The sequence below is a fragment of the Rutilus rutilus genome (assembly GCF_951802725.1).
Source record: "Rutilus rutilus genome assembly, chromosome: 13".
In the NCBI taxonomy this organism is placed as follows: domain Eukaryota; kingdom Metazoa; phylum Chordata; class Actinopteri; order Cypriniformes; family Leuciscidae; genus Rutilus; species Rutilus rutilus.
The window spans coordinates 34,338,573-34,362,208 of NC_140218.1; the positions used below are offsets into that span (position 1 = coordinate 34,338,573).

Sequence of the window (23,636 nt, forward strand, 5' to 3'; positions counted from 1 at the left end):
TAGTAACAAAGTAAAAAAAAAAAAATAGAGTATTATAAAGATTGGTGTCTATGATATCTATGGTGATTGTGCCTTTCACTATTCTGCATGGTTTTCATGATGTGCCGACTGTTTCATCCATACGACACCGGCATCAGAGACCTATGCAAAATACTATGATGGGTTTCCAGCATCCATTCAGAAATGCAGGTACCAGACAATAACAATAAATACTCAGGATGTAACTGCAATCTGGACTCATTATTTACATGTGTGCTTATTTCTTCATCCACTTGACTTGAAAATATAGCTATCAACAACGAATATGTTAAAAATAAATCTAACTGAAACAATAAAACAAAACAAAAAGCCTCTCTCTCTCTCTCTTTATATCTATCTATATCTATATATATATATATATATATATATATATACATATAAATCAACAAATAAGATAAAACCTCACAAAAAGTTTCTTATAGAGACATTTCAAAGAGTACTACCATGGTGTAGTACATGTAGCTAGTATTTATGTTTGTGTTGCCTGCTACCCTACATACAAATAAGGGTTAGCTACAGTGTAAACTTAATTATTACACTCACATTGTCCATTATTCTGAGAAACCTCAGTGTGTTTGACATACGTATTTAGTTACAAACACACACACACACACACACACACACACACACACACACACACACACACACACACACACACACACCTTCTCCTGAGGGTTGATTGATGGACCTGTTTTGCAGGATCAGCGTCTCCTCATGAGATGTGACGCATGCGCAGTGTTTGATTCATTTAAAGAAATGAATGCACTTGTTCACCAGGACTAATATGTGCCAAAGGAGCTGAATCGCACGTCTCACCCGTAAGTATGATAGAAAGGCTGCATTTAAGACATTATTGCTATTGTTTAATTGCTAATGTACGTCAGATGGGCGTGTTTGGCCGTTTTAAACATGCCAAGACCTTTGTGTTTTGTTTTATTTCGTTGCTCGTATTGGTATTTTGAACGCGCACACCTGCGTCTTTAACATTGCGGTGAAGATGTCAGCTGATCTTTCAGGTTTTCTGCTCCGCATCCGTGTGAAAACAGCGAGTGTGTGAATGAATCAGATTTATGTTTACAAGACACAGCTCTGACCTCCGAGTCACGAATGGAAACACAGATGGATGGAAATTAGTCGATGTCGCGTTGAACGCGCGCGCTCCGGTTTGTTTTAGTGTTGTTGTTGTGTGTGTGTGTGTGTGTGTGTGTGTGTGTTTGTGTGTGTGTGTGAGTGACGGATGACCCCGCACGCAGATGTATTTCACTCGACACTGGTTATTATGTGATCTATTCGGATGTGATCTGTAACACAACAGTGATATTGTGACGGCGAACTGATTCATCCAGAAAGCGCCGGCTCTTCATACGCGCCTCTCCTGTATCTGGTATGATGGGGTGTTTTATTAAAGCATAGCGAGTAATTTCCATGACAAATTGTTGTTTTTTCTGGATATCGCAGATAGGCAGGCGATGCTGTCGATATTAGCTAAACGAGCATCATCATCATCATCCAGGCCTTCATTACTCTCAGTGAATGGAGGCCTGTGATATCATGTCATTCTAGAAGTGTTGCATTGTAATTTTAGATCAGTTTTTCAAGATAATGCTTGGTTTTGAACACTTTGTTTAATACATTTGCATGGTAAAGTGGGGAAAATTTTAGCTATTAGAGAATGTACATTTTACAATAAGGGTGCATTCAAGACAATTATTAATTGAGATGAGAACAGGCCATGTGTGAAGAATTTGGTCAGAATTATTAAAGATTAATATCCTGAGCTGGACCGATATATTTTTTCTTGTAGTGTAAACAAGATAAAATTATTAAATTGTGGAAATTGTAACTTTTTTTTTTAATAGGAAGAAACCAAGTTGAAATGGCACCAAATAGTAAGAATGACCCATTAGAGGTTTGTGTTAAATCACTGTGAATGCAATGGCCATTATAGTTATAATAAAATGGACGGTTTACAAAATGCATTTAAAAACTTGTTTGTTTGTTTTAATCAACATCGATATAGTGAAAATTGTTAACTGGTCTTTTTTTTTTCTTCTTTTTTTAATTAGCTCTTAGTTTATTTGAAATGTTCCTGTGGTGTGACATTTAAAAAAAAAAAGTAGTCTATCTGTAAATATTGTCATATAAAATGCATATCTGATATTTATAAAAGGAGAAGCAATGTTGTAAAATAGGTTTAGGTGAAGAGTTGCGTGTCAGATACCCATAATTATGGATAAACATGCAGTCAAAGGCAAATAAAAGTAGCTAATAACTCGACACGAGGCAGAACAAATGCTGTTTATCCTGGATGATTCTCTAGAGCTTTTATTATTCTCTCCAGAGCTTTTTTTCTTTTCTTTTTTTTACATTTATTTGTGTAGTTCTAATAAACAGGAAAGTAATGCTAAAGTTTTTTTACTTCACCCAAAAATGAAAATTATCCCATAATTTATTCACCCTCAAGCCATCCTGTATATGACTTTCTTCTTTCAGCCAAACACAACCTGAGTTATAATACAAAAACGCATGGCTTCGCCTCAGAAGGCCTTTATTAACCCCCTGGAGTCGTATGGATTACTTTTATGATGGATGGATGCACTTTTTTGGGCTTCAAAACTCAGGCTCTATTCACTCCCATTATAAAGCTTGGAAGAGCCTGGGTATTTTTTATTTTTATATAAGGGGTGGTTGATTATGATTTCACTTTTCTACCTTTAGTTAGTGTGTAATGTTGCTGTTTGAGCATAAACAACATCTGCAAAGTTATGAAGCTCAAAGTTCAAAGCAAAGGGAGATATTTTCTTTTAAAGAAATCATTTTTTAAGGACTACAACAAACGGCTGGTAGAGACTACACCACATTCCTCCCGGGTTAGTGACATCACCAACCCTAGAATTTACATAAACCCCACCCCCTGAACACAATTTATAGATTAACAGGACAGAATATGTTAATCAATGATTAGAAGATAACTACACATCAGCTACATAAATTCATCAACTAACCATTCAGAAATGTCCCGTTGCATCATCTGACACCGGTTTGAACATAAAAGGCTAAAAGTTGTAGAAATTTTCAGTGCATGTGTGTGTGAGGTAAAAGGACACAAGCTGTTGAAGCTCCGCCCTCTGTGCCGGGAGCAGCAGCTCATTTGCATTTAAAGGGACAGACACAAAACGGTGTGTTTTTGCTCACCCTAAAAAAGTGTCTACTTTAACATGCTATATACAAATATCTGTGGGGTATTTTGAGCTAAAACTTCACATACACACTCTGGGGACATCAGAGACTTATTTTACATCTTGTGAATAGTGCATTATACCACCCCTTTAATATTTCTCCGATCGTGTTTGGCTGAAAGAACAATGTCATACACCTAGCATGGCTTTTTTGAAGGTGAGTAAATAATGTTATAATTTTCATTTTTGGGTGAACTAACACTTTATTGTTTCAAAATTATTTCAAACTTCTTCCATTTCAACTGTAAAGCAGCTCTAGAAAAGAGGAAACAATAATGTCATTATTTACTTCAGTTTAATAACAGGGTTAATGTTCATCAATTATGAAACAAATTCAATTCAGCTATGAAGCAGCTCTACAGAAAGCAAAAGCTTTAATAAATTACAAGTTGGTATTATTGATGTATTTGATGTTGTAGAATGAAATGTGAACGTATCTTGAGCTTGTGTTCACCACGGACCTTATTTCAGACATTAAACCCCCAAAAAAACTGTTCAAAATAATTCAATGACTTCAGGACGATGGAATCGTAAGTGCTGCCATGCTAAATCGTGTCTGGGTTATGGCCTACAAAAGTGAGTTTCCATGAATGACCATGAAGGCAGAACCGGTCTGTGATTTCAGGTGAATCATGTACGCTCCGGCAGCCGACACGGGAGTGACCGTGGTTGAGAAGGATGCGGCTCTGACCAGTGCGTATTCCCCTGTGGACTACATGAGCATCACCAGCTTCCCCAGACTCCCGGAAGATGATGCTTCCGCAGACAACGCCTTCAAATCACGCAAAGACGACGATAACTTCCTCAGTGAGCAGGACACAGGTGAATGAATGCTTCTGATCATAGTCTGATGCGGTCCGTGTCAAGCAGTCTCTCCCCTGTGAAGGCCTCCTTCCCTTTACCTCTGTACAGATCTTTTTTTAAAAATTAATTTTACAATTATAAACTGTATTATACATTTTTAAGGCCAGACATGTAGTTTGTTGAGGTCAATTTGTAGAGAAAGACTACACAGCTGCACACACATATATTCAAACGTGCATACCTATAGACTAAACGCGTAATACGCATGTGCACGCCGTCAGCATTTTCATAGATTCGCGTTTTTGTAGTTTACGCAAAGATGATAAAGTTTTAAAAAATGTCAACGCTTGCACCTTGAACCTATTTCATGGTTTGCGTTCTCGAGCCGCCAGGCACTGCTGGATGAGCGGGCCGGATCGCATTAAGGGTTTTCTGTTAGAGCGGTGTCGTGTTAGCGGCCCCTAAGTTAATAACTAATGATCTTTGCAAAAGTAACTTTATCTGGACAATAACTTTATTCTAGAGCTGCTGTAAAGCCAAAACAATCTCTGTTACTTTAATTTCCTATAATCACTGTAAAGCTGCTTTGAAACAATCTATATTGTTAAAAGCGGCTATATAAATGAAGATGACTCCTGTCCTGTCTCTCCACAGAGCCGGATCTGTTCCTGAACTCGGCCCGACTGCAGCGGCTGCCTTCCTCCGCCTCGGACCTGGCCCGGCATGACATCTCTCCCCTGAGAGAGACCACCAGAGACCCGCTGGCGCAGGAGTGCGCGTGCACACGGGACGGCCTGACCGTCATCATCACCGCCTGCCTGACCTTCGCCACCGGGGTCACCGTGGCCCTCATCATGCAGATCTACTTCGGGGACCCACAGGTGCGCTCAAACACACAGCAACAGAGAGCCTTTCTGTAAAGGGATGCCAACTCTGGAACAGGTTGCCAATCGAGATATAAAGCCTTTTACAATGAGGGTGAAGCACTGGTTTAAAACAAAGCGTATTTAAATTGTAATAAATGATTGTTTTAATCAGTTTTATCTGTATGCTGCAAGGGTTGGATGTATCCTTAAAGTAGGGGTTTAGTAAGGGTTTAGTAGGGTTGGTTTTTATGTTAATGAAGGCAAGCAGGGTTGGTAGTTTTTTTTAGCGCATTAATCAAAAGGTAAACGTTGGAGTTGGTGGGGTTTTTTAGTTTTAACCAAAGGTCTGTAGTTTTTCATAGTGTTAGCCAAAGGAAAACAGGGTTGGTAGTTTTTTCTTAGTGTTAGCCAAAGGTAAACAGGGTTAGTAGTTGGTGGGCTTGGTAGTGTTCAGTGAATGATGCCTCTTAATTGATTTGCTTGTTGGGAAAAGGTGTGCTATTACTGTTTTGTCCAATCAAACGTATAATTGTTTGGCTGGTGGAGAATAAATTCCAACTTCTATTCTAATAAAACCTTCGCTTCTGTGTAACCTCTTCCCTCAGGTGTACAGTCAAGCCGCGGTGGTGACGGATGTGGCCCGCTGCACGTCTCTGGGCTTTGACGTTCTGGGCAAACACGGGTCCAGCGTTGATGCCGCCATCGCCGCTTCCCTCTGCCTGGGCATCATCCATCCTCACGCCTCGGGCATCGGCGGGTACGAGCTCCAGCTCTGTGCTTAATACAGGCTTTCTTTATCTTGTAAGGGAGACTTTAAAGGGTTGGTTTACCCCAAAATGATCATTGGTAAACAGAAGCTCAAAACATCTAGCATGTAAAGCAATCGTGTCTCTTCAGAAGTCTTGGATTACACTGCTCCATTCATATGGATTAGTTTTACAATGCCTTTATGAACTTTTTCAAGTGTAACATTTTGGTGTAATGGACTTTCAATGGAGGCGCAGAAATCTCTCAGGTTCGTGTTTGAAGATGAACAAAAGTCTAATGGGTTTGGAACGACATGAGAGTGAGTAAATAATGACAGAATTTACATTGTTTGGGTGAACTAACCCTTTAAAGATTACGAGCTTAAGAAAAGTAGAAACCGGGTTCCCACTAAAATACATATCAGGGTATTGTGTTTTGCACCGGAAAAGTAATAGAAATGAGCAAAATCTTATTTTTTTTTGTTAACAACTGTTTGAGTTTTCTTTTTTATAGTCAAGAAACACAAAAATATTACAAAATAATATACTAATAATACAAAGCAAAAAGCAACTATACAAGTTAGGTAGACTTCAAGAAAATACAAACATAAAATGTAGACACAAAATGATAATAGAAATGAGCAAAATCTGAAGAAGTTTCTTCTGATTAATTAAGTTTTTTTGCTCTGTTGTAAAATATTTAAAATATCTGTTTATGAGTGTTTGTCTAAAGTAGATCTTGCTGAGAAATCAATGAGAAACTGAGTACTATGTCTCCTTAATTATAATTGTTTAAATATTATTTAAAAAAGTCTAGCCAGAAATCTCTGTTAAAGGATTTTTTTTTAAAGAAATCCTTCTGCAGTAAATCAGAAATAACTGTAAAGTTCATGGAAATTCCAGGAAGCCTGAAGAAAGCGTGACGAGAAGGCATGTGTGCAGGGATGGAGAAACTGATTTTGTGGGGGATTCATCAAAAACAGTGAGTGACTCTATCTGGCTTTCTTCTCAGAGGTGGCGTGATGCTCATCCATGACATCCGAAATAATGAGAGCCGGGTCATTGACTTCCGTGAGATGGCACCCTCTGGTATTCACGAGGACATGATGATAAATGTTAATCAAAGGGTAAAGCTTTATTTTGATCTGCTTTCATCTTGGCTTAATGTGCGTCATATGATGGTGTTAAACATCCGAGGCAAATCAACAAGTGCAAGTGTTTCCACAAACACAGTGTCTGCTCTGTGCTCGTTCTGCAGTCGCTGATGTGTCTGTCTCTGTCTGTTAGTCAGGTCTGTCCGTGGCTGTCCCAGGCATGATCAGTGGACTGCATCAAGCTCATCAGCTGTATGGAAGGTATAGCAATACCTCTCTTCACCTTCTGCCTGAAAGGCTCTGTAGTTCCTGTCTCTTTAAAGCCCATTCTTCCAAAAAGCCCAGTCTACTCTGCTCTGATTGGTCAGATGGCTCAGTCTGTTGTGATTGGTCTACTCTGCTCTGATTGGTCAGATGGCTCAGCCTGTTGTGATTGGTCTACTCTGCTCTGATTGGTCAGATGGCTCAGTCTGTTGTGATTAGTCTACTCTGCTCTGATTGGTCAGATGGCTCAGTCTGTTGTGATTAGTCTACTCTGCTCTAATTGGTCAGATGGCCCAGTCTGTTGTGATTGGTCTACTCTGCTCTGATTGGTCAGATGGCTCAGCCTGTTGTGATTGGTCTACTCTGCTCTGATTGGTCAGATGGCTCAGCCTGTTGTGATTGGTCTACTCTGCTCTGATTGGTCAGATGGGCCAGTCTGTTGTGATTGGTCTACTCTGCTCTGATTGGTCAGATGGCCCAGTCTGTTGTGATTGGTCTACTCTGCTCTGATTGGTCAGATTACCCAGATTGTCACGCACATTCTGTCATGTCTTCTTAAAATGAAATATGTATGTGCATTACACAGCAATATGTCTGATCATGGATGAGATAACAGGATGGATTATTTATGTAAACAGAACTTTGTTGTCATGGGTTTACAGTAAAAAAAAAAAAATTCAAAGTCCAAATTTTTTTCACCCTCTTACATTTTTAATATCCATTTGTCTGAATAATGAGTGTGTTGTAGGTCTGTGTTTTATTGGTTGTTTTCGGTTCTTTTTTGCCATGTCTGTGTAAAATCATTTGAGGCAGCAGACTGAAACTACACCGTTATCCTTCTCATTATTACAACATAGTCATTAGGCTGCTGTTTTAATGGTCATACTTTTTGATAATGAACCATAAGTCCAAAGGGGCCTGAAGGGCGGGCATTATGGAGATGTGTTACATGGTGATGAACATCACAGAAATAATGGCCGGGCATTTCAGGCTGGTGTTTTCTGTTCAAAATCCAGTCCAATGTGGATTTAGGAAATCACATGATCGGGAATGTCACGTGAGGCTGAAAGATTTCTGCACGCATATCTAGCAACAAGTTCATGTTGCTCACACAGATTCGCTGCGTTGACCAACAGAAAGCTGCTTTGTGTGCAAGTGACTTCTGTGTGAGCTGTGCCTCCTACATCGCTACACTATTGACTGTAGACAATGGACCTTTTTTGCCCATGACTGCACGTTTTAAAGTAACATAATTAAAAAAGTTATAACTATTCTTAAAGAAATAAATTAGATTGCTAACTTGTATGACTTGTCTAGGCATTTTATGCAACCGGCCACTGGAAATGAGACTTCTACTTGTAGTTTTGTGATATAATGGTCAGTTTTAAGGTTATATAGATCCTACTGTGCACCCACTTGAAGTTGCGCACAATCAAATAGTAGACATCTTACTGAGTAATAGAGATACATTTTTCATATTTTTATCGATTCTCACTTTAAATGATGGAAAAAGAGCTTGACAGTGGTGCATGTTCGCCCTCCTCTAGAATGTCGTGGAAAGACGTCATCACTACGGCTGCAGACGTGGCGAGGGACGGGTTCAACGTTACGCATGAGCTGGGTGAGCACGCGACACACACACACACACACACACACACACTGTACAAGAATTACAGTAGTCGGTACCAATACCAGTAAAAATCTGTGTGCAGATTTCGGTACCAGAGTGAAAACTGTTGAATAAAGTACTTTTTATTTTTAATTAATTTATTTGTATTCCCATTTTATCCAATCCATTGGTTATCACTGTCATTCATCGCAGTTTCTGACTCAGTCACACATTTAAATGCGGCTGCCGATCCAGAAACGTTGCAGTGTACTAAGCAGCATGAAAAACTAAAGTTGTATTCAGATTGTGAATATATATAATAACCAGCAAGCAAGAGAAGACTAAGGCTGTCAACCTCTAAAACACAAGCTCACTGAATTCTGCACTCCTGCAAAAACTCACGTTATAATAAAATAAAGCTGTCTTGATTGTAAAACGAATCTCTTATTTACATCGTGTTTACACTGTTGGTTGGCTTATAATGAAAGGATTTGCGAGCGTGCGGCGCGCGTTGAACAAAACAACAGCTTGTGCGTTTTCAGCGTTAAGTGGATTCTGACTAACTTGCTGACTATCACCTTCGATTGGCAATTGCGTTCATGAGCTCAACAGATATGATTGTGATTGTGTTTTTACAAGCGTTGAGCATTGTAGCCACTGTAAATAGAAACTTTTGTGGCTTAGAAAGCACTCAAACACGCGTTTAAAGGAACACTCCACCGTTTTTTTAAATAGGGCTTATTTCACCGTCTTTCCTACATTTAGGAAGGTGGGCAAACGCATTTTTGTCTCAGTGCATGCATCGTTTTAGTTTGGCATCGCCGCCGATAGCTTAGCTTAGCATAATGAATGGAATCCTTTGTTGCCAGCTAGCATGTCATGAGTAAAAGTGATAAAAAAAAAACAAAAAAAAAAACAATTACTTCTTGTGGCCTGCGTATTCACAACGAGTACAAATAGTGATGCAGATTAAGACTAGGCGATTTCCTAGGCAGATATTGACATGGGACTATATTAGGGGGAAGCACAGGCGAAGCACTGCTACTTGGGCGCAGAGATATCACGCAACACCTGAAATCACACGACTTCCCTCAACATACCAGCGTGAATAGTAGCCGGCTATTTTTCCTACAGTAGACATAGTGAATGGCGATGAACATGGCAGATTTTGTGAGAGACGAAGAGGGTGACTTCTCAGACAGTCGAGAGCCAGAACCATACCTCTATGAACCAGAGTTTTAAGAAGATGAGCTGCGTGCTTTGGAAATAGAACGACAGGAGGAGGAGGTTGCGATCGCTCAATAGCCTGAGGACGTGAGGATGAGAGCCAACACGAACTGGTGGTGAGTGTGATATCTCTGCGCCCAAGTAGCAGTGCTTCGCCTGTGCTTCACTCTAATATAGTCCCATGTCAGTATCTGCCTAGGAAATTGCCTAGTCTTAATCTGCATCGCTATTTGTACTCGTTGTGAATACGCAGGCCTCAAGAAGTAATTCGTTTTTTTTTTTTTTTATCACTTTTACTCATGACATGCTAGCTGGCAACAAAGGATTCCATTCATTATGCTAAGCTAAGCTAGCGGTGGCGCTTCCAAACTAAAACAATGCATGCACTGAGACAAATGCGTTTGCCCACCTGTCTAAATGTAGGAAAGACGGTGAATAAGCCCTATTATAAAAAACGGTGGAGTGTTCCTTTAAGGTATCGTCAACTGTTTTTATTCATTTTTTTTTTTTTTTGCTTGGCACTGGTAGTAGCAGTACATTTGACAACCCTAGTATGCAGGCTTTGAAAAGAAAGTGGCTTAGAGATGTCAGCCGAAAAGCAATTCGGAAGAATGTGCAGCAAGAAAAGCAAATGTGTCAGTTTAGTTTTTATGTTGAATTTGAGAGCAGTTTGGTGTGACTTCCTTCATCTTTCCACAGCTGATGCGTTGTCTAAAGTGAAGGAGGAGAATGTGTCGGAGGCGTTCAGAGATCTGTTCCTGCCTAACGGTCAGGCTCCACTCGCGGGACTTCTGGCTAAACGTCTGGATCTGGCTGCCATTCTGGACAAGATTGCAGCCAATGGAATCTCAGAGTTCTACAGTGGGAATCTGACTCAGGAAATGACATCAGTGGTACGTCTCCAGTGTTATTTTTATCATCATTATATACTATTACAGTATTTATTAATATTTTTTTCAAACACTTGCCATTTTGCAGATATTTTCTTTGTGCTTCCAGTCACTTATAGCTTAACAACAAAACATATTGTTATAATAGTAGGATTATTATGTGTGTTTGTGACCAGGTTCAAGCTAAAGGAGGTGTGCTGACAGAGGAGGATTTCAAAAACTACTCCACTATCATACAGAAGCCACTGCAAACGCTTTACCAGGGTAAATACCCATCGCTTTACACCAAGCGGCTCTAAAAGACCCTATGAGTCTTTGAAATGTCTGTCTGTTGCTGTTTATTACTTGATTTACTGCGGTAGTTTAGGTCTCGTTGACCTTCACAGCTGCGAAGCAGAAACTGCAAACAGTAGAGCAATAAAACACCCTTCTGCTTTAGCCTGTATAAATTTCATAAGTAGTGCACAATTATTGTTGTAACTTGAGTTCTCAGAACTGGGTGGATGAGAAATGCAAGTGGAAGTTCAGCAGTATTTTATAAAGTACACAATAGTCGTTCTAAGGTAAATATACAGTACTGTGCAAAAGTCTTAGGCATGTTAATATCCCCCAACCCCAAAAATTTTTTTAAGTCCGTTATTTCTATCTTTTGCTGTAGTGTGTCAGTAGGAAATATCAGTTTACATTTCCAAACATTCTTTTTGCCATTTAATTGTAATAATCCAGTGAGATTTGTGTATGCACAAGGAGTCTTACAACAGCCGGTATCTGATCTCACCATCATCGAGTCCGTCTGTGATTACATGAAGAAACTGAGACAGACTAAATCCAGAAGAACTGCGGGAACGTCTCCGAGATGCATGAAGAAACCTTTAACATGCCTAAGACTTTTGCACAGTACTGTATCTGTATGGAAATTAGCTAAGTTAAAAGTTAAGGTAGTCCATGGAAAAAATACTAATGTATTAAAGTAACTGATATTAGTTAATGTACAATGGAATCCATAAATAATGGCTCAGCTCTTTATGGCAGTGTAATGGTGTAGTTAAAGCGTAACTGCCCAGCTTGACCTGTTAGGTTTCATTGATTCATTGAAAACACTCAGCCTTTTGTTCGCACATCATCACGATCCCTGAGCCATCCGCGTGTTGTTTTCTGTGGTCTGCAATCGGGAAAAGAAACAATCGAAAAAGAAAGGTCTAGAAAGATTGTTTTTCAAAATGTAGCAAAGTCAACACAAGCATTTACTTCTGTACAGTCAGTGTTTCTGCTTCAGTTCAGTCATTTTAAGCCAAAATGGGGGTCAACCTTCAACAAATTGCAACAGAGGCAAACTCAACTGATTTTGTATCCTCAATATGTCCTGAAAAAGGTTGAAAGTCTTGGAAAAAAAAAGCCCAGAAGAATCCCATTAGGGGAAAATTTCGAAAAAGACCCAAATATTCATACGCCTATTCGTTCTTTTTCTCACGTGAATAGGGTAAAAAATTTAACCTTTAGATATCACCATGAAAATTAGTGAGTTGATTACTTACGTTAAGACAAACAAAAAATGTATTACAAGTTTTTTGAAATGGTTTGTTAACATGGACAAACGGTGCATAATCTAATTACGTATGTGCTAATTTGCATAAATACCACAACAGATCTAAACATTGGGTCTAGCCGGGTGAACATGTCTGTTGAATCTTATTGACACATAACAGTAAAATACTTAATGTTAAGGTCTGAATGGAACCCATTTAGGCTACCCATGAGCATTAATACATAGAGGCAGGAAGAAGTACTTTAGAAACCAGCCTTTATTAATTTTTAAGAGATGGGGTTTGGGGCTGGGTCCGTGGGACTGTTTCTGGGGGACGAGTCTGAGGGACGAACAGGAGACAATGCTACGGAAATGCAGAAGACAAAAGGTAGGCAAAATAAAAAGTGAAACCCCACTTTTTTTTTCCTTACTCAGGACATATTGAGGATACAAAATCAGTTGAGTTTGCTTCTGTTGCAATTTGTTCAACCTTTTTTCATAAAACGACTGGACTACTTTGTTCCTCTACGTCTCTGATATTCAGACGCATGAATTATGGTGGAGGTCTATTGTTTCCCTTTTGAAGTCTACATGTGAGAACAACGTAGATGTTAACACTATAAAATGCCAATAGTAAAATGAGCATTTCTGACTTCTGATTGGGTGATCTGTATTTTAAGGCTGTTTTCTCGTGGCTCGTTGCTTTATGAAGAACAATATAACTGCACACTCAATTAAAAGTTTCTTTTTAGCACCGGTGCGGCAACAATTTAGTTTAGGGTCCAATTCTCACTATTAACTAGTTGCTTATTAGCATGCATATTACTCATCATCATTAGTTAAAAATCTGCATGTGTTAACGATGTTATACTTCTCCTGTAGCCTGTGTTTTCCTCAAGCCTTTGATGGCTCAGTTCTCCAGTACCGCAGTGTTTTAATGAAAGGTTGACCGTGTTGTGCGTTGCTCTGACAGGCCAGCGGGTGTTTGTTCCTCCTCCGCCCCACGCCGGAGCCGCCCTCCTCTCCGCCCTCAACATCCTGGAGGGATTCAACATCACACGCCAGGAGTCCAGGGGACAGATCTACCACTGGATCGCTGAGGTACTCGCCTCTCGTTTCACGGGATTCATTGCTTTTAATAGTGATGTGTTTGTACTTGGTAATCAGATTATTGCCTGCTTGCTCTTTCCATCATGCGTTTCACACTGACTAAAGAGTTTCCTGTTCTGTTTCATGCAGGCTTTGCACAAAAATGCTTTTCTTACTCAGTATTTTTGTCTTATTTACAGTCCAAATATCTAAAAACACTTAAATCAAGATGCTTTTAAAGTAGTAAAATGCAATAAGATATTATGTCTCGTTTTCTGATGGAAAAAATCAATCAGTTTTTGCTTAAAACAAGTAAAATGATCTGGCAATGGGGTAAGAAAAATAATCTTGTTTCCGTTTGAATTAAGATTATTATTTTTTTACCCCATTGGCAGATCATTTTACTTGGTTTAAGCAAAAACTCACTTCATTTTGATTTTTTCCCCCCAGAAAACAAGACATAATATCCTATGGCATTTTACTCATCTAGTAAGTGCATCTTGATGTAAGAGTTTTTAGATATTTGGACTGGAAATAAGACAAACATACTGAGTAAGAAAAGCATTTTTTGCAGTGTATATAACTTTACAGTAGGCTTTACTCTAGGTCTGGGTTGACATCTTTTTTTTTTTAAACCCAGTTGAGCTGTAATTTCTAGAGCGCTTTATACAATACAGATTGTTTCAAAGCAGCTTTACAGTGATAAACATTACAATAATGATTCAGTGATGCAAACAGAATTGAGTTTTGCTGTAAAGCAGCTCTAAAAGACAAAGCTGAAGTCAGTTCAGTGTTTATTCAGTTTGGTTCAGTCGTCAATTATGGAATGAGTTTAGTTAATCTATAACGCAGTTCTGGATCCATTCATCATCCATCTCAGTTCAGTTCTCTTCCAGTAGTGTCAGTGCGGGCAAATCAATAATAGTGCTGAGTATTAATGGGAAAGTTCACCCAAAAATTCATATTCTGTCATTTAATTAATCGCCTTCATGTCTTTCCAAACCCGTCAGACTTTCATTCATCTTTGGATTAATATATATATTTCTGCAATGGACAGCAGATGATTTTGCTAAACTAACACAACATTAAAAGTTACCATAGTAAAAACCTGTAATATTGAGTTAATACTTATAAAAACACAAAGCAACCCCTGAAAGGTTATCCCATTTCTTTGGGTTTTTAAATCTCGGCAGTTTCACTACCAGAAGCTGCGCAGTGTTGTTGTGGCGTCATTGATTCTCACTGTGAGTGACGAGGACGTGTCTGGAGCGGTCGAATGTGGCATCCACGTATACATATCTATGGTGCCGCACAGTCCTGAAAAGTGAAGTCAGAGCATTGATCGCCCCCTGCAGTATAGGCCATAAACCCGCCCTCCTCTCCATGTAATCGAATGGGACGCGAACCAAACTAAAAAACATCCAACTACACTTCAAATTATTTTTAAAAGTTTAACTTTGGAAATTAACAAAATTCGCATGATCTTGCGTTTCTTGCATGATTCTCATGCGAATGAATGGAAGTCAATGTAATGAAAAGTGTCATGTGATCACCTGGTTCACCCTTGTAAATCAATTAAAAAAAGTTACACATAGATACATAGTGGACAAAAATGTCCGTACCAAAAAACTGTCATAAAAAAATTGAAGCTTAGGAGCACAGACTTAAGTTTGGTCTCATTTTAAAGAAGACCCTTTGCAGATTATTGCTGAAGTAAAAAAAAATTTTAAAGTAAAAATGTTTATGAAAATGATTTATGAACATTATTTTATATAAAATGTATATTTTATAAAAACATGTTGAACTCTAAAACGGCTAGAAAATGAAAGCCATAAATCTAAACAAGTTGTGTTCAAAATTTGAGGTTGATATATCAAAAAATGTGCTTTGTTTGGGCACAGGGGTTTGATTTGTTATTTGCAGTTTTTCTCTCTCAAATATATACAAACACATGCACACATACACATATTTTTTTTATTACACACATAAACCACACGCTTACATCCATACCAACACACCCACACAATTATCGTTGCATAATTTACCCAATTGGCTCTATAATATGGCGAAGCAGAAAACAGGAATAAAGCGAGTATTTGCTTTATAGGCCAAACCTGAAAAAATGGCACCATCTGATAAAAAAAATAGTACAAATAACATTTTTGAAGCCTTGCCAACAGAATGAAAGCCTCATAACAAAGATTGCATCATTTTATAGTTAAATGGCCCTGGGATTAAAAATGGCAGTTTAAATGGGTTTCAATGCAGATATTTTTGTCCAAAAGGCGCTGAGAGGAACTGTGTACCCAGTGCAAAACATATTTTTTAAAAGAAATGGGGGTGAAATAGTAAAATTCCAATAAAAATACACACCTAAGCCAAATTTTATGCAGTTAGCATAAACACAGGCAAAGTGATAAAAAATAAAAATAAAACATAAACTGAAAAAGACAAAAATGTCCATTAGGATGCACAAGGGTTAAAGGGGTGGTATAATGCACTTTTCACAAGATGTAAAATAAGTCTCTGATGTCCCCAGAGTGTGTGTGTGTGAAGTTTTAGCTCAAAATACCCCACAGATATTTGTATATAGCATGTTAAAGTCGACACTTTTTGAGGGTGAGCAAAAACGCACCATTTTGTGTGTGTCTCTTTAAATGCAAATGAGCTGCTGCTTCCGGCACAGGGGGGCGGAGCTTCAACAGCTCTTCTCCTTTTACCTCACACACACATGCACTGAAAATTTCTACAACTTTTAGCCTTTTATGTTCAAACCGAAGTCAGAAAGACGGAGAGACTCAAGAAGAAGTGACAACATGTAGACAACATTTCTGAATGGTTAGTTGATGAATTTATGCAGCTTATGTGTAGTTATCTTCTAGTCATTGATTAGCATATTCTGTTCATCTATAAATTGTGTTCAGGGGGCGGGGTTTATGTAAATTCTAGAGTTAGTGATGTCACCAACCCGGGAGGAATGTGGTGTAGTCTCTACCAGCCGTTTGTTGTAGTCCTTAAAAAGCAATTTCTTTAAAAGAAAATATCTCCCTTTGCTTTGAACTTTGAGCTTCATAACTTTGCAGATGTTGTTTATGATCAAACAGCAACATTACACACTGACTAAAGGTAGAAAAGTGAAATCATAATCAACCACCCCTTTAAGCTTTAGGGATCGCTCACCCAAAAATGAAACGGTGTTAATTTTGTATCAATTAGTGTTATTTAATATAAACTATTAGAATTTTTATTATTATTTTAAATTGGTTATTTTTTGTACTTTCTGGTTTAAATTGTAAAGTTCTAGAAAATTTCTGTTTTTGTCACTTTTATTAATTATTATTATTATTTATTTTTTTTAAATGTCCATATAGTTTTTATTCATTTCTGTTTTAGGACATCAAGTTTAAATGAAAAATATTGCTTTGGCAACTAGCTAAAATAAAATACGTTTTTTAAATTTTATTTTAGTTGACATTAAATTTGTTTCAATTGACTGAATGTTTATGTTTAATGGTTGTATGAATAACGCTGGCGCTCAGGCTCATGTAATGTTGAATATTCCTGTCCGTTTCGTTTGCTCCACGTGTAGTCGCTGAAGATCGCTCTGTCTCAAGCCAGCGGACTGGGAGACTCCATGTTTGACGACTCGGTTTCTGAGTTGGTGGCGCAGATGCTCAGGTGACACACAAAATCCTTTTTTTCAAGGCAGTGATCAGTTTATTCATAGCATTTCTCTATATTTTTCATTTCGATGTCATTGGCTTAACGTTTACTGGCTTTGACAGTAAAACCCAGGCTGCTGTTTTCCGGCAAATGATCAACGATTCGCTCGCGGCGGCCGCCGAACACTACGTCCCATCGTACGAGCTGCAGGAGGGTGCTGTGGCCAGCCAGCTCATGATCATGGGCACCGATGACCTGATCGTGTCTGTTATGAGGTGGGTTACTGTAAGAGAGTGTTTGTGTAGATGTCCAGTCCGATAAAACACACCTGAGCCAGTTCATCGAGCTCCTCAGGATCACTTCAAGCTTCAGGGCGGCGAGTGTTTTGAAGATGCAGAGGTTGGCCCTCCAGAAGCAGGACTGGACACCCCTGACCGACGCTAAACTAATGGCTGATTCACAGTCATGAATGATGTGATTTGTGCTTACTCTGCTCTTAGCTCACTCAACCGGCCGTTTGGGAGTCGTATTGTGACGCCCTCTGGGATCCTCCTCAACAGTCAGATTCTGGACTTCTCCTGGCCCAATAAAACCCACGGCTCTGCAGCGTTCAATCAGGTACGCTTGGATGGCAAAAACGTTTTTTTTTTTTTACTGGTCAATTTTTGGATATTTGTCTTCAATAACATGTCTTCTTTCAGACTTGTGGTGAAAAAAAGTCCAAAATACACATTTAGGTCTTTATTTTACACACTTTGTCTGTTTGCGTCTGTAGATTTCTCATAAATTCAGCAAAAGTTGGCGTTCTTAATCAACACGCTGCTCCGCGATCTCTGCCGGCTCCCTGTCATCACATGCACCGTTAGAAAGCTCTCTCTCTCCTGTACAATGCTGTCAGATCCAAATATGGTCATTTCCTTTTTATCAGCAACCAATCGTGAAAGTAAAAGGGCTGAATGCGCAATCTCATTGGCTGATGATAAATCTTTAAAGACTTTTCTCTCATTCTCCAAGTCCGAAGTCTCCACTTCAGTAGCACATATATACACCAAACTTTCCAGTCTTGTACCTAGTTATATTATGAAGACATTTACAGAGGGATTTGTAAATATATTATTCCTAGCCTGATTTATATAACATTTTATTCCAAAAAACATGGCGAAAATCTTTTTTTTTAAGGCTATTGACAGTATATTCTGATTTACAGGATAACAGAAGTAGATATCCATAAATCCCTCTGTAATGTTTTCCCATCTAATATGTGAACACAATGAAAAACATATTTTTAACCTGGCTTTATCCAATACCCAGATTTAATTTTTGAAAATATATGCAAATTAGCGCATAATTATTTAGATATTGCCTAATTTGCATATTTAAACATTAAATTACAGAAAACTTGTAATACATTTTTTTCTCATCTTAATGTAGGTAATCAACTGGGAAAGTTTCATGGTGATATCTGCTTTTTTACCCTCTTCACCTGTAGTGTCTCGCCTTAAAGGGTTTTTATTTTCTGCATCCATTGATTTTTCCTAATTAAAAAGTCATCCTGTAGTGCCATTTGGTTTAAAAGGTGCTTTAAATCATTTAGTTTGCTTCCGCCAGAAGACGTTCCCTTTCTGCAAAACTGCTCCCTAGAAAGTCATGTCAGCAAACCCCAACATGGCATCTGAGAGAGATTCTGATTGGCTGATTTTCTGATCGGCTGAAAAGCCAATTTTTAGAGCGTATTATTGTGTGATTTATCAAGACACACGTGTTTCAACACTGTAAAATGTTTCTGTACAAATCAATGGTTGCCACAGTTTTACTCCAAAAAAAGTATGGTATCAACATTTGAAGTTTTACCAAATTAAATTAAATTAACAATTTAAGTAATGTTAATACACCAAATTACTAAAATATGTTTATTACTTTTTATAATAAACTAACAACCGCCTTAAAAACAGAGAAATTCTCAGTAGCTTTTCCATAAACTGAGGTAAATACTATTATACATGAAGGTGCCGCTGTGTCACACACACACACAAATACATACGTTATCATAAAACACCATCATGGTTACGCTTACATAATGCAATAAACATTCACTTAACAACATAATATTTAACATAAAACCCTAATGTACATAAATGATAAGATGAATTGGTTATTTAAATTGAAAACCATCAAATGTGAAGCGTTACACACAGAATTCTGGGAATGTCTGTATGGTTACTACCAAAACTTGCACATTTATTAGTGTTTCACCATATAGAGTAAGTGATGATCTCTGTCAACCGATTAACAGTTTTTTTTACCGTAGTATTTTTACGGTTAAGACTCCAGTGACGTGTTCAGTAAGTGTCAGGCTTGTGACGTGCCTCTCGTGTGGTCCTCAGCGGAACAGCGTTGAGCCGGGCAAGCGTCCGGCCTCCTTCCTGATGCCGGTGGTGGTGAGGCCGTCGCTGGGGGTGTGCGGGACCTACATCGCCCTGGGCTCCTCCAACGCGGACCGCGCCGCCAGTGGCATCGCTCAGGTCAGGCCCGTCACATTAAAGCACTCGCCGCACTCAACACACACACACACACGCTCACTCTGCTGTGTGTTTCTGCAGGTTCTGATTAATGTCTTGTCATCACGCAAAAACATGAGTGACAGCGTGTCCTACGGGAGACTCCATCCTCTCATCCAGAACAACACCCTCCTGGTGGACTGTGAGTTAGGAAAATACTCTTATATATTATAGTACTGCCATTCAGACGCTAAGAGTTTTGATCATCTGCTCACCAAGGCTGCATTTATTTAATCAAAAATGCAGTGAAATATTATTACAATTTAAATCAGCTGTTTTCTATGTGAATATATGTTAAAGTGTAATTTATTCCTGTGATCATAGCTGAATTTTCAGCATCATTACTCCAGTCTTCAGTGTCACATGATCCTTCAGAAATTATTCTGATATGAGGGTTTGATGATCAAGAAACATTTCTGATTATAATCAATGTTGAAAACAGTCGTTCATGCGTTCGTGGAAACCGTGGAAAGTTCAAAAGAACAGCATTTATTTATTTGTAACATTATAAATATCTTTACTATCTGTTTAATACATTGAATGTGTCCTTGCTGAGTAAAAGTACCAATTTCTTTAGAAAATTTTACTAACACGAAACTTTCATAAAAAAAAATGTTTTTTAGTGTTAACAATTGAAACACTGAGACACAGGAAGTACATCATTTATACTGGAAAGACATAAAACAATTAAACAATAATGAGATGATTTATTAAGTACACAAGTTGTAATGTCATCAATCATTATAATTTATATTATATATAAATCTATATATTTTTTATATATATAACATATTTTTCTTAAATATATACAAATGAATTATACACAGTACACACACTTAAATGATGTAAACACAAACTTTTATTTTAGATGCGATTAATTGCTATTAATAATTGCCCAGGACTAATTTTAATATTATGTAATTAAATCAATAACTGTAAACCAACATTTGGCTTTTTAATATGATGAATTTTGTAGATTCAATTTTGATGCTTGAAAATAACAAACTTGAAACTGGTTTTATATATTAGTGTTGTCACGATACCAAAATTATTGTTTCGATACCGATACCAAGTTAAGAATTGCGATTTCGATACTTTTTCGATACTTTTCCCGAAAAGGGAGAAACACTCTCAAATATCATCGCTGTGCTTTATTTTAAAACCGGGACAACGTTCTAATCATAAAACACACTAATAAATGAACATATGAACCGCAGATATATTAAACATTTGAACAAAATATGAAATATCAAAATATAAAAAATAAATTAGAGCAATGACATTCAAGGTAAAAAAATGATAAATTTAGCAGCATTATCTCAGTTATCATAAGAAACATAAGAGTTACCGGTAATAACTTTATCTTGATTATGAACTTTCAATAAAAATATGAACAGCGATTATATTAAACAATGTTTAATATTGGTAACATATAATAAGCCTCATTGGTGATATATTTGACATATGGGGAGAGAGTTGTGGAAGGCCTATACTTCATGTTAAACATAAATATATAGCAGCAAAGACAACGTCGGCAGTGTTGACGGCAAAATAGGCTACAGAATATTTCGTTCTGTATTGAGAGGTGCAGTATTTGAAAATCGATAATATTTTTTTTTATTACATTTATATCTGCATTTATGTCAAAACCTAGACTTTCAAACATCAAAATGTCATTTATTAATATGCATTCGTGTCAAAATGACATAAACATCTTTTCCTATTCTATTTTGCCTGGAAATGATTCCAACACGCTTGCGTGTCGTGTGAAAAATAGGCGTCGGTTCTATTCTAGCATGAACGCGTTTTCCGCGCGGCTCAGGCGCGTGTGTCACGCAGGCAGTGTGCTAGCTCTTAACATGGGAGCTGAAATAAAAACTGACACGCCACGCAGCCAGTGTGTCGCTAGCCTTACAAATCTGGAACGCGGTCATTCTTAGAAGTATCGATACTAATAAATTTAGGTATCGTGACGTTTTTAATTTCCAAGAATCGCGATACTTTTGAAGTATCGGTGCACCGTGCAACACAATTATACATGCTGTATTTTGGTCACATTATGAAGACTGTAAACCTCATGTGAACAGAGAATATAAAATGCTAAGGCAAATCTGACGACTGAGGTCAACCATCAGTTCTTCAAAGGTTGAGCACAATCTGAAATGTAAGAGCCCTGTTTTGGACCCTTTATGTGGAAAGCACCATTTTGTGATGCGACGATGATATGAGTGTGTGATGTCCGGGGTCGGGTTGCGCTGTAACGCGTCTCTGGTGTGTGCAGCTAACTTTCTGCCGGCGGATGTGGCGTCTCTGACCCAGAAGGGCCACGCGGTGCAGAAGGTGGACATCATCTCGCTGGTGGAGGGAACCCGCAGGACCAACGACCTGATCATCGGCGTCAAGGACCCGCGCAGCAGTGACGCCTCCGCGCTGTCCATGTCCATGCCCTAGACTCACACACACTCACTCACACACACACACACACACACACGGGAGCTTGTAGATAGACACGGGATTGTACTGTCATACTGTTTGTGCATTAAATGAGGACAGTGAGTTAACACTCCTGTTGATGATGGAAATGAGCCACAAACACAGAGAAACACAGCTTGCATGCGCACACGAGCATGATAACGATGACAGCTTGTGAAAGGCAGAGAGAGATTTGCAGTGTTTATCCTCATTTACCTAAAGATTTCAAGAACTACTCTTCGTGACACTGGTGTGTCGTTCTCACTCATGACTAGATGAGTCCGCTTCAGCTCCGACACATACAGTGCCTGTCAAAACTTCTGGACATAACTGCTCATTATTTATTGATATTTTCTTCATTGTGGAGTTATAGTAAAGTCATCAAAACTGTAAAATAACACAAAAGGAGGCATGAGAATTATGACCGAGAAAATAGAGCTGCACGATTCTGGCTAAATAATTATAATTTTTTGTTTAAAACCGAGATCACGATTCTGATTAGACAACTAAACAAAATAACGTCATTTACTAGAGGTTCTGACAAAATGTTAATTGTTATTTATTTAATACAATTGAATTATTTTTTTAATGGGTTTGAATGAGCGATTCATTAGGTGTGCTGGACTTAAAGTGGCGCTGAGCAGATTGATCGGGAGACGGCTCTGTATGCTTTCCACTCGCTCTCGCGGGACTTTAATCTCATTCACCGATCGATCTGCACAGCACCACTTCATGTCCAACACACCTAATGACTCGCTCACAAAGACTTCACTTGTTTCGTTATTGGATGAATCAGCATTTTTGAAAGAATCTCTCTTGAATGATTCAATGACTCACTCATAAAGACTTAATTTGTTTCATTACTGGATGAATCAGTGTTTCTGAAAGAATCTCTTGAATTAATGATTCAATGACTCACTCATAAAGACTTAATTTGTTTCATTACTGGATGAATCAGCGTTTTTGAAAGAATCTCTTGAATGAATGATTAAATGACTCATAAAGACTTCACTTGTTTCGTTACTGGATGAATCAGCATTTTTTTGAACAAATCTCTTGAATGAATGATTCAATGACTCATAAAGACTTAATTTGTTTCATTACTGGATGAATCAGCGTTTTTGAAGAATCTCTTGAATTAATGATTCAGTGACTCACTCATAAAGACTTCACTTGTTTAGTTTTTGGATGAATCAGCGTTTTTGAGCAAATCTCTTACATTACTCTCTTACATCTCTTACAAACAAATACATTTTTAACAGTCTCTTGTCGCCATCTACTGGTGTAATGATGTAATCAATCACTACCGTAGACATCAGTGTTTATATGCAAACTATAAACTTTAATCCCAGTACTTCTGTGATCATTTGAATGATTTTAACACAGAAATAATGAGATTGTGGTTGAAAAGTTATATATATAACATGATAACTGCTCTCTCTGGATCAGCGGCAGCGCCAACTCAGATCTCAGTCGTACTTGTCAAAGGTTTAATAGTCACTGATGAATCGTTGTCATGTAGGAAAGAAATCGTGTGGGTGTTTGAATCGA

At 38.2% G+C, this 23,636-nt stretch overlaps 1 protein-coding gene across 2 annotated transcripts; it reads left to right on the top strand.

Moving 5' to 3' along the window:
- Positions 1-743: 743 nt before the first annotated feature.
- ggt7 (gamma-glutamyltransferase 7) lies at positions 744-22,672 on the top strand. Of its 2 annotated transcripts, none has more exons than XM_084427969.1 (16): positions 744-857; positions 3,904-4,100; positions 4,737-4,963; positions 5,554-5,705; positions 6,707-6,821; positions 6,982-7,049; positions 8,600-8,673; positions 10,588-10,781; positions 10,955-11,042; positions 13,277-13,404; positions 16,982-17,070; positions 17,178-17,330; positions 17,556-17,673; positions 19,440-19,577; positions 19,656-19,755; positions 21,895-22,672. In XM_084427969.1, the coding sequence occupies exons 2-16, from the start codon at positions 3,911-3,913 to the stop codon at positions 22,062-22,064; spliced, it is 2,004 nt and encodes a 667-aa protein (XP_084284095.1). In that variant the 5' UTR covers positions 744-857; positions 3,904-3,910; the 3' UTR covers positions 22,065-22,672. The 2 variants fall into 2 exon arrangements, with proteins under 2 accessions (XP_084284095.1, XP_084284096.1); XM_084427970.1 differs by lacking the exon at positions 744-857 and adding an exon at positions 1,341-1,423 and having other exon boundaries at positions 21,895-22,197.
- The last annotated feature ends 964 nt before the right edge of the window (positions 22,673-23,636 follow it).